General features: G+C 46.1%; 1 protein-coding gene across 1 annotated transcript in view; it reads right to left on the bottom strand.

Moving 5' to 3' along the window:
• LOC119446829 (WD repeat-containing protein 86) overlaps positions 1-12,262 on the bottom strand; it is a 66,519-nt gene that overhangs the window by 45,701 nt on the left and 8,556 nt on the right. The window contains exon 3 of the mRNA XM_037711487.2: positions 10,036-10,176. Within this exon, the coding sequence (XP_037567415.1) occupies positions 10,036-10,176 (141 nt within the window). The remainder of the gene's footprint in view (positions 1-10,035; positions 10,177-12,262) is intronic.

Here is a 12,262-nt window from a genome sequence, read left to right as displayed (position 1 = left end):
GACTGCTGCAACAAGGCCGCGCAGAAAGCGCGGAATGCGGTCTGGTATACTTTTGCGGCACAGATAATTGTCCATAATCAAGAAGCTTTGGGTAATGTCTAGTGCTATGAGCCTCCTTGTAAAGGAACAAAATGTCTGATTGAATGCGTCTTCATTTAACAGATGAGAATTGAGGCACATCTGAGAGGGCGGTACCATGGTCGCCAGAACGGCAAAAATGGTGCTTGAGAATAAACATAAATTTATTCTGGACGTGTTCAATGATGTCAGAATTAGATTTGCAAGTTGCGCCCCAAACATCACAGAAGCATACTCCAATAGTGGATGGCACATGGTAGAATACAATTTCAGAAAGGCAGCAGACAATCAATCAATCAATCAATCAATCAATCAATCAATCAGTTGTTTATTACAGTTCCCAGGAACAGCTACGGAGCCTTTGTACTGGTGCACTTAAAATGTAATACGCAACACACAATGTACAGAAAATGTCCTCTTCGCGCTCGCCTTGTGAAAGCGCGAAGATGCACCCGTCTGACACTCGAAATCCGAATGAAGGTGCTGGCAGCGTAGACGGGGAGTCGTACGGTGCAGGGGAGGTTGTGAATTAGTCCAGTGAGGGCTGTATCAAAGACCGCAATGCACAGGACACCGCTTTCAGGGGCTCCACGACTAGTGCAATGCTCAGGAGTCCACTATGCGGACGACGTGGTTTGTCTCGATTCTTTTTATTATTGCGATAGCAATTATATGGACACTTCCCGGATTTCTGCCGTCGGCGTCGCCCTCGCCGTCGTCGTCGTCGTCGTCGTCGCCGTCGCCGTGAGGTTCCGTATAGATAAAATCTTCGCCGCGCGCCGTATGCCCGAGCGGAAGCGTGCGGGGACGTACGCTGTCACGGAGAGCGAACGCACTCAATCTTCCACGCGCAAGCAAAGAAGCGGGAAGCGAGCGCCGGAGGGAGCGGGGGGGGGGGGGGGGGGGGGGCGCACTTCTACTCTGCCAACAACCGCGCTCGTCGCTCGCTCGCACCTTCTCTTATCTCCACGCGGCTCTGACCTTTATGCGCTGTGCATTCGCCGCTCAGTTTCCGTTGAAGCGATAGACCACACGTACCTTCGCCCGCTGCGGCATATATGCGCTTGCTGCCCGCGTTTTGACAGTCGTTGTCTGCAGTCATTCAGTGTGATCTATTCATGTTTGTTTGTGCGCGCTCACATCACAGTTAGTAATAGTCGGGCCACATTTTCCAACGCACGCTACACATGCAATGCTGCCCGGATCGGCAGTGCAGCGCTACAGGTGTGCCCCTTCGCACGCACTGCCCACGGGCAGCGCTTCTCATCAACACCACCGTTTCACACGCGCCTTCTCGTGGTCATCGAGTCTCTATTCATGTCGGTCTACTTACGGCGCAGCACACCTGCTTACTTAATCAGCTCATGTTTACTACAATTCATATTGCTACCAAAGCCGCTCAGCTTACTTCGTATGACATTGCTGTGTTGCTATCGCATTCATTGCTTCGCCCTTAGGGCGAAACTGTGACATTTTTTTGTTGCGTGAGTGTGTTCTCGTCTTGCTTGCCTCATAGTAATCCTTCTTTGGACATATATTTTACCACACACAAAACAAATAGCTCTGTATACTTCTCCCTTTCTTGCCTCGTAATTACGTTGTTTTCTGTCTAAATACCATGTAATAGCACTCCCAACAGCAAACTCTCTTGTCGAAAAACAACCTCATGTATAGGTATAGTTACAAACCCAGAGATGTATCTTGCCACGAAGCCTATACGCATCTCACGCGTTGAAGATGGCTTCATGGGTGATTTACCATAAGCTCCTTTAACATACAGAACCATAGATGGTGCTCGACTTGCGTCACCAAGTCAGCAATGTTGTCTATAGAGCGATGGCTACGCTCGAATCCGGCCATAGTGTCTGTGTAACTATTAAATGCCTAGGATTTTTCTTTACAAACGCCTATTCATTCCTAATTGGAAGTCAGCAACGTTGTCTATAGAGTGATGGCTACGCTCGAATCCGGCCATAGTGTCTGTATAAACTTTTAAATGCCTAGGAGTTTCCTTTACAAACGCCTATTCATTCCTAATTGGAAGTCAGGCAACGTTGTCTATAGAGCGATGGCTACGCTCGAATCCGGCCATAGTGTCTGAATAAACTTTTAAATGCCTAGGAGATCCTTTACAAACGCCTATTCATTCCTAATTGGAAGGGCGCACAGTGCCAATTGCAGCACATGTGGTGTTGAGAAAGCCACTAGACAACTCATATGTGAATGCACCAGATACGAAGATGAGAGGAGTGCCTTTCGGACCGCTTTGGGGCACTTAGACGACAGGCCTTTTACGGTGGAGACGATCTTGGGCCCGTGGCCTCGTGCGTCTGCTATGTGCAGGGCTACAAAGGCGCTGCTGTGTTTTGTAGCGAATGCTCCATTGGCCGTATTCTCGCCGTTTCGCTGTGGTCGGTGGCCGCACCGTGAGCTGAGCCGTTGCCTAGCAACCGCCGCAGCTGGCAGCGCCGTTCGCCGCGCCATCTGACATGACGCCAGAGGAGGAGCCGGTGAAACCGCGAGCTGAGCCGTTGCCTAGCAACCGCCGGCGTTGCATCGGCGTTGCATCGCCGGAGGAGCCGGCGTTGCATCGTATATATAGAAGGGGCGGCTTGGTGGGATTCGTCGGCAGATATGAAAAGTGAGTCGGAGAGACTGAAAGAAGCCAGGCTTGGTCGTCGAAACGAATCCAAGAGGAGGCAGCGAGCCGAGGAGACGGAGGAAAAACGAGCCGCACGCCTCGAGAAGCGTCGTAAGTACGAAGCGGCCAGGCGAGTGCATTCAGATGAGGATGGTTCGTCGTCTAGTTCGGCATCTCGTGCCAGGGCCGCGGATCAACGACGGAATGAAACCAGGAGGAGGCAACGAGCTGCGGGGACAGAAGAAGAACGTGCTCGGCGTATTTTAAGGTGCACCGGCTTGTATGACCACCTGGGACTAACTTAGCGATGAACGCTTCACTGTGTAACTGTGAAGGGCGTCAACTTCTCTCTTCCTTCTTCTCTTTCAATCCCCTTTCCCCCTTCCCCAATGCAGAGTCGCCTACCGGGCTCAGCCTGGTTAACCTCCCTACCTTGCCCTTATGAGTTCTCTCTCTCTCTGTCTGTAATGTTTAATGTACCACTTCAGATGTGCTAAACCTATCCTCTCAATTACTCTACAAATATATCTGGTAAGCGCAATGGGACGGTATGACGCAATGTCCAAAGGCGATGTGCCCGGCTTGAGGAGGAATCCGGCGACTTTCCTTCAATTCCTGCGGAACCGTGTTTGTCTACCAGGAGTCGTTGTAAGGAGCAGGAGTACTTTCTCAGCCCGTTTACCAAGGTCGCTGAAGCGCGGTAAGTTATGCCATAAGGTCCTGGCAATTACGAATGCCTGGACAAGGCAAGCCCTGCTTCTAGTTCGCCCATAAGAGTGGCGGTGTATGCGAAGATCGCGTTAAAACGGTGAGTGCCCGAGTGGCCATGCTTCAGTGGAGCTTGGTTCGCCAGCCGTCCTCTTGCACACACGACGCGACGGATCAGTGGCCATGACGTTTTGCTGCTGAACACGAGGTCGCGCGTTCAATTCCTAGTCGCGGGGACACCATCCATATTGTAGGGGGATGCAAAAGCGCTGGCGTACAGTGCTTTCGGCCCATCTTAAGGACTCCCAGGTAGTCAGAATTGTTCTGCAGCCTCCTACTGGAGTCTGGAGTCTCTTAATATGGAGTCTTTCATAGCACGTGAGTTTCTTTGGGACGTAACCCTATATCTTAATTTTTTTTAGGCCTCCTTCAGAAGGCATCAGAAGCTCACTGAATTGTTGATGAAAAATTGACTCGCCGTCCCGGCCCTGCGAAAGTGGATGTCCAACGAAGCTGTTGAAAACCAGCACTACAACTGCTGAGGGGGTTGTGCGATGCTTTGTGGCTTTAGACTAATGGTAGTAATGCTATTGTAGACTAATGATAGTAATGAGATTAATGGTAATGTTGACAGCGCGGCGCCGCCCATAGCGGTGCTGCAACAACACTTAAATCAGTTGCTAGGCTGGTTATTTTATATACGAAAGGCTACAGGGACGTCCCTCTCCACGTCGCAAGCTGCCGTCGCCGCGGCAGCTTGCGCAACGGTAATCTTTACCGGGAAACGTATGCAGGGAGTGCTACGTGCTTTGCATGGTTATCAGGAGCGCCTTATCATCAATTACGTGGTTCGGATGCTTGTTTTGAGCTTGTTATTTATTGAAACGTATGCTGTTTTGTATGTTGTATGCGTGATTCTAAAGAATGTATGCAGTGTTCGCTTGACTTTACTGAGTGCTTGTAGCCTCTGCCTTTCAAGGTCTGATACAACGTTGCATTTTCTTTTGCGTGCTCATGGCCAATATAAAATCATGAACGTACATTGTGCGTTTACATCTTGGTTCAAGGTGACATTGAATAGCTCGAAGCTTCTATAACTCGATGTCAAAGTGTGTGCGTGCAGGGATCCTCAAAAGAAAATCTGTGCCGGGCTCTAGAGCACTGCTTATGACGTTCTCTAGGCTAGAGGATCAGCCATCGTGACACCCGCCTCCGAGAATGAGAGAGAGAGAAAGCTCTTTATTGAAAAAGCAGAGTGTTTAGTCATCATATATTCGCCTACATGCTACTCTGCAGGGAATGGGACGAAGGAGAAGAAAGGCCCTTGAATTTGAACGTTGGCCAGTCAATAAAATGAATGGTGCCGGATAGCTTGAAGCTAGTCAGCTCCCAAATACTCAGATATGGTGAGAGGTGGTCTCTTCCAGCGTTTCCAGGTCCGAAAACCGACACAGGAGCATAGAACAAAGGTAACGTGCTGGCAGCCTACTGCGCATTGTTTTACTTAGAAAAGTAGGGCTTATTCTATCATTTAACAAAAAAAAAAACGATGTTTTTGTTCAGAGGCAATGAACAAAAACCTGGCCATCCAGATGACCTTGGTACTTTTCCAGGGATAGTGGTGGGCATTAAAGTATCTCCAGTGATCACCCACCACTTCCTTGGTTTGCCTCTGCTAACCTTATTAGAAATTTCAGCTTTTATTACAGGATCCGATAAGTAGTTCACAGAGAATATCCCGGGAACAAGGCTTGGTGCCCCTGAGAAGAAAAAAATCCAGAAATGCGTTGCTGCATTTATTTTGCTTTCTTTTTTTTTTTGAAATATACTCACCTATGACACTACTTATGACTGAATGTCGAACGCTTGACCATGTGCGTGCCGTTTGCAATAGTGTTTGTGCTTTTTCTCATTTCGCCTCCTTTTTCATTCCCCGAGAGCATGACGGCCAATCCGACTTCGTTTGTTTAATTCCTCTGCCTTTCAGTCATCACTTTTTCTCTCAGCCTCTACGACGCTGAACAGCATGCGAATATTTACGTCTGTAAAATTAAGCTCGAGCATCTAAAAGTAAGCTAATGAACCTCGCCATCGGTGGTTGTTTCCTTCAATAAAAATCACATACGCCATTTGCCTCCGGATATAAAGTAATCATTTCCAGCGAAGCAACAGCTGAAAGAATGCCCCTGACAATTATCTCAAGTGTCTTTTCGCTTCGGGGTTGCAAAATATTGGTTTCTTGCGATGCGAACTCAGGACAACGACTACGGCGTACACGCAGTTTGTGTGTGTGTGTGTGGGGGGGGGGGGGGGGGGACTGTAATGTAAAAAAAAAGCAAGCGAAAGAGAAATGAAATGGTACTTGACTTATCCCTGCATTGCAAGCACGTTTCCAGTCAGCTTCGGTATAAACTAATCGTGTATTGTTTTGCTCATCCTGCATGAATGATGAAATCGATCAATAAAGTCATTAATGAACCAGCTTTTCTTCTTAGGCTGGGTAGCTTGCACTGAAAGAGTTCACTGTTAGTTAAAAAAAAAGAAAACCGCGTCATTTGGTTTCTTATAGATGGCAGAGTCGATTCGTCAATGTCAGTGGGGTCGGCGCTTGTTGCTGTTGCCGTTTACGTTGATGTTTGTAAAAATCAGCAGTTGCGGTGGGTGCCGCAAATTGCATCCTATTATCGCTGTTTGTCGCAAACAGAAGACTGACAGTTTGGTATTAACAATGACGGCGACGACAACAAAGACAGCACGATCCTCTATCAGTCTGCGCTTAGATGTAGTGTGCAAGCCCCACTTCCTTTGACGAATCAAAATAACTTTCCCAGATTGTAGCTTCTGCGACAGTCCCGACGCTCGAATGGATAAGGGGCCGAATTCACAAAGAGCTCTTACGCTAGAATTGTTCGTAAGAGAAAATTCCAGCCAATCCTGGTGATGTAAGACGGCCAGCCAAAGGAGAAAAGCACTTACAAAGGAGAAGCTTTGTGAAGCTCCTCCAGTTTGTCCTATAGCCGGTTCTAAAGTAACCTACTTCCCCATTTTTCTTCATCTAAGCGAAGGAAACGACGCAACACAACTACAAATATGACCAGTAGCGGGCTTGCCTGCACGGCATTTGAACCTCCTTGCAGGACAGCCTCTAGCTGTAAGCAAAGTGCTTGTGTCACGCCCTAATAAGGCAGAGGGGTGTGGTCGGTGACCTTCGCTATTTCTTAGTGAACAGTGATATCATGGACTGCTTCTGGTTGGCATTACTATCTGCTCTCCGTGGTGTTTACTCCCATTTTTTTTAACAAGTTCATGTCGCTGCCGTGTTGTGCTTTTCGCTATAGCACAACACTGTTATAGTATGTTTATGTGCAAGTTTAGATGCTGCACATTTTTATATATGGAAAGACTTGTGCGACCTCACTCCTAGCGATTACGCGATGACTGTCTCAAATATAATAAACACGTAGACCGTGCTTCCGGTGCCGTACCTGTGGTCGCATTCTCTTTTATATGCTTGATAGTAGTGTACTTGGGATTTTGGGATAGCCGGTTCTAGAGTAACCTACTTTCCCATTCTTCTTCATCTAAGTGAAAGAAACGACGCAACACAACTACAAAGACCACTGTGCCCAGTATCGGAACTAGCAGTGCACGTCAGATGCTGTTGATAACAGCGTCAACATACCTGTCCTATTTTTTGTCTTGTTCTGAGTGATTCCCACAGGTCTGCTATAATATGACGATGCAGGACTGAGAGAGAGAAAAAAATTATTCGACGATTACGATACTCCCTGATGCGAATGTTGAGCGCACCCGTTAGGTCTTTTGTATTCGCGATATATTGTGGCAAATAATTCGATTCTGAACGACAGGGTCCTCTCGGCGGTGGCGATGACCCTCTGCGAGCTGCCCGAGCAGCTGCGAAACATCATGCAGCTCGCTGCGTGATGTTTTCTTTGCAAGGGGCCCTTTTACATGTGCCTATTGACACGCAAGAGCTTCAGCAGCTTTTTCTCCCACTACTGATGCTTTTTCGGTAACCATTCATTTAGTCTTTTTGGAAAGCTAGTCATATGCAGCAGCCATTCTTTCTTGGAAAGCTTGCTTGAAATCAGCCTCTGAACTTGTTGAGAAGCTAATCGTGCAGATTTTTTTCATCGACAACTTTAATCTTGTGTTTGAAACTGTTCTTTTGTCCCTGATAGTTAGCAGTCTTTTTTGCCCTAGTCAGTACAGGCGTAGCACCTAACTAGACCTAAATAAATATTTCTGCTGCAACATATGCACCTGCGTTTGACTATTCAATATTCAGTTTGATACTCGATACTTGCTATTCGTATTCGATTCGCATTCCAAAAAGTTCATATTCGCCCACCTTCAATTTTAAGCAAACGACGAGCGGCCATATGCGCCGATGTCAACAAATGCACCGCTCTGCATCTGAATCGGTAATCAAACACGAAAAACTGCGCTCTAAGGTTTCTTGAAACGAATATGCGAAGTGTTCCGTAGAGAATGGGTAAAAGGAATAAAAAAAAAAGCGAGCTGCGACAAAAAATTCGACAACAAATTCCATGGCAGGCGCATTGGCAATACCAAAATCGGCGGGTTGTTTTTGTCGACCACTTTGTTTGAACAAGAGCGCGGCCAGGACTTCTCACCCAGTAGCCGGTGAGCGCTGAGTAGCTTTCAGGATCGACATGCTGTCCTGGGGACTCATTAATAATCAATCGCGATCAAGGAAACGCACAACCGGCGCGCACTCAACATTGGCGCCACGGCTGACATGCAATAATGACGCTGGCGGAGCGTCGCTCTGACCACTGACAACGTGCGAAAAGCGTGAAAAGGAATAGCATCGGAGATCCGATGTATCACACGAGAAATATTGATCAGGGGATAATCCCACACTGTATAACTAACTACGGCGTACAAATGCTCCGAAATTAGTTACTTAGAAGCTAAATCATTACCGGAAATTCCCAATTGATAATGCAAACATCAAGGCTAATTAGGAACCCGAACTACTAGGACACAATCTAAGACACGAGAAGACTGGCACCTAAAAGTTTCTTCGAAAGGTTCGAAACTTTAAAAACGTGATATGTCTTACGTCATCAAAAAGAGCAGGTAAAAACAAGGATAATTTTCGGTGTTACACACGCCAAAAGATCTGCCACGTGTTAAGCCGCATCTGGAATTAGCCATGCTTCCATAACAAGTTGCCCATTTTTCGCTTCTATGCTAACATCAGTTTCACACAACTAGTGATGTTATTTACGAATCAAAACAAGTTACACGAGTGACATGCATGTTATACACAGACATATACAATATACTAGCAAATCTCGCCTATATACAGCTAGGGTTCTCCGGCGAACGCTTTAAAAAATTTTAAAGGTTGCCTGTGACAGATTGCACAATTCTAGTTCATGAGCTGGTCTACTCGAAGAGGCGGGCATTACATGTGCAAAATTGAAATGCATAATAGAATAATTGAAAAAGATTCACTAATTAAGTTTTTAACTAATTACATTATGGTCCAATTGCAATTTACAAATTCTAGCTGTAGAGTTCGTAAGGCGGATCCACTTGGAACGAATTCTCAGGATGACACCAGTTTCGAAATAATAATTCCCGAACTTTGCGGAGGAATGATTGGTCTTCCAGTTACTTTCTTAACAAAACGTCGTGTTATGCATTGAAGCGCAAAAGTAACTGGAACGCCAATGCATTTTTCTGCAGTTCGAGAATTAAATCTCGAAACTGGTGTCATCCTGAGAATTCGTTCCAAGTGGATAAGCCTTGCGAACTCCTCGGTTAGAATTTGTAAATTGCAATATGGGCCATAAGGTAATTAGTTAACAGCTTAATTAGTGAATTTTGTTAATTAATTCAACATGAATTTCAATTTTTTAAACATGTAATATCCACCTCTTCGAGTAGACCAGCTCATGAACTAGATGGGTGCTATCTGCCACAGGCAACCTTTAAACATTTTTGAAAGTGGTCGCTGGAACACCCGGTATAATGTTTCTTCATGAGCTTGCACCGTATGTTTGCGGTTATTCTTATTATTAATTTTTTCATGTTGCGGCAGCCCATAGCGTGTTCCAGAAGTGTGTTTACCTGTTTTGTTCTTTTCATTTATTGACCATATTCTAGCTGTGTTGCTGTGACTGCCAATGAAAAAAAAAAAGAAAAAAAAAGAAAGCCAGCACCAAGGATTTCCTCAAGCCGTCAAGTAGCAGTTTTTGTCCTTGGAAGTTCCTTTCACAATATGTAATTTTGAAGAACAAATAAAATGAATGAATGGAAAGGCAACGCTACAATATCGCGGCCCAGAATAATGCACCGGCACCCTTCCAACACGTTTTCAGCTAAGAGCAGCAGACGGCAGCACAGAAAAATGAAAAAGCGGATTACTGGTACCGTTTCGCGAGACTGCGAAATCGACGAACCTGTGCGATGCCAGCAGGGCCCTGCTAGATTGACGGTGAGGACCAGGCCCTGCTGAAACTTTGAGATTCTGACAGGTCTTGACAGAATTCTGCTGGATGACGCTGCACGCATTTCGAGCTTAAACATAATAATAAGAAAGATGCGAGTACCTTTAAGCAATCACCGGAGAAAATGCCCCAGGTTCGAGCCGTGCAGTCGTGCGACCCTGTGACAACGATGTCCTCGGCGTCAGAATCTGAGAGCCCGTCCGCTGGCACGAATATCACCGGGAAGACACTCTTCGTGTGGCCCTGAAACGAAGCTCATTTAGGTCAGAAGCTGCAGCTAATGTTGGCAACCTTCAGCGTTCAATTTGCATCTCAATTCGCTTCTGCTTTTTTTTTTTCCTGAGCAAAACAGCAATGACCTACAAAACCGAGTTTTAGTGTCCATAACGAAACGCTCAGTGCATGTGAAGGGTAACAGAGGTGCAGAGATTTGGGCTGGCATTAAGTGTAGAGGAACTGAACATTAAATTTAACAGCATAGACATAATTAATTGCTTTTTATCGGGCGTTTGTGACGTTGTCGTCGAACGCCAAAAGTGCGCACGTTAAACTGTTCTCATGGGCAACCTAAAGAAGAGACGGAGATAAGATTTGGCAGAGACAGATTCGATGAACTGGAGATGAGATTTGGAAATGATCAGGATGCGGGGTAATTGTCACAGATATATTTATTTGCTAAAAAGGCACAGACCTAATTATTTGCTAAGAAAGGGCACAGGCTTTGACGCGCTTGGCCAAGTGAACCGTGGTCCTCGGTGGCTTCAGCGCAGCACTTCGTACTCAGCGTTCCACTGATAAAGCTCTTTGCTGCCTTGGATGTCCGTCAACTGAAGTGCGGTGGTCGTGCCGTTGCGGTCGTCGCCACTGTCGTCATGCAGCCTTCATCGTCGTTGACGTCGTCTTTGTACCGCAGGCGTCGTTGTCGAGCCGTTAATTGCTTCGCGCAGGAAATGACATAACGATGTCACTGGTGTCTAAATATGTGGCTTTTATTTGCAACCATAACTTTTGTCATTTGTTGTGTCGTGCGCGTTGAAAGCCAGCAGTAGAAAAGACATCCTAAGCTATGAGTCCGCCCACTCAAAGCTCGGGAAAAGAGGCATTGTAAAAAAAAAAAAAAAAAAAAAAAAAAACAGCATTCGTAATGCGCTCCAGGAGTCTTGTCCGCACAGAAGGGCCAATTGACAGTGTACAGGACCAAGTAGCGCGGTAGGAGAGAGCAGGCTACCCGATGGAATTGGCGGTCACGGTGTCTGAAACCCATGAAAAGGAAGTAAGGCGAGGTGAGGGACGGGAAGACATGGGTAGATGCCGGGGCAAGACTAAGCCTGTAGCAGTTCCATGTGGGCACCGTCTGCCCCATCGCCTGAAGAAGGTAGCCGAGAAGTGCGGCACCCCTGTGGAGTTTTCAGTACCGGATAAGCTTGCCAAAATGTGCCCAAAAGTAAATAACGCGGAAAGAAAACCGGCCGGCGAAATGAGGCATGCTACGGAGTTAGTCGCTTGTAAACAGGCGTGGTATATACCAGGGTGTTTCAGCGAACACTTTCATAGATAAGAAAAAAAATGCCTGTGGCAGGCTAACAGAATTCTAGTCCATGATTGTGTCTACTCGAAAGGGCGGACATTGCTTGCACAACAAAATGAAATGCATAATCGACTAATTAACAAATATTCACTAATTAAGTTTTGAACGAATTACCTTAGGTCCTATATTGAAATTGACCAATTCTAGCCATGGAGTTCGCAGGCCGGATCCACTTGGAACGAATTCTCAGGATGACACCAGTTTTGAGATATTAATTCCCGAACTTTGCGGAGAAATGGATTGGCGTTGCAGTTATTACTTTTGTACTTCAATGTAGAAAACTACTTTTTTTAAGAAAGTAAGTGGAACGACAGTGCAATTTTACCTGCAAGTTGGACGGCGCATATGTCGTAATGGTGTCATCCACACAATTCTTTTCAAGTGGATATTCCTTGCAGTCTCACCTGCTAGACTTCATGTATTGAAATTTATGAATTTTTGTTAATTATTCGATTATGCATCTCAATTGTTTTTGTGCAAGTAATGTCCTCCTCTTTGGGTAGATCAACTCAAACTTTAATTTTGCTATCTACCACAGGCAATCAAAAAAATTTAAAGTGTTCGCTGAAACACCCTGTATATTTACCGCTGTCTTGTGAAAAGGCTTATATCGGACAGACGGAGCGCTGCCTCAAAGATGGGCTCAGGGAGCATTGCGCATCCGTACAATCTCAAATGGGGGGGGGGATATTATGTGCGGACATCGTGACGTGTCATATCTGATGACATGAGCCTGATTCT

This window comes from Dermacentor silvarum, chromosome 1, assembly GCF_013339745.2.
Source record: "Dermacentor silvarum isolate Dsil-2018 chromosome 1, BIME_Dsil_1.4, whole genome shotgun sequence".
NCBI lineage: Eukaryota > Metazoa > Arthropoda > Arachnida > Ixodida > Ixodidae > Dermacentor > Dermacentor silvarum.
The sequence above is the reverse complement of the archived record's forward strand: the minus strand, read 5'-3'. Positions and strand labels throughout refer to the sequence as shown.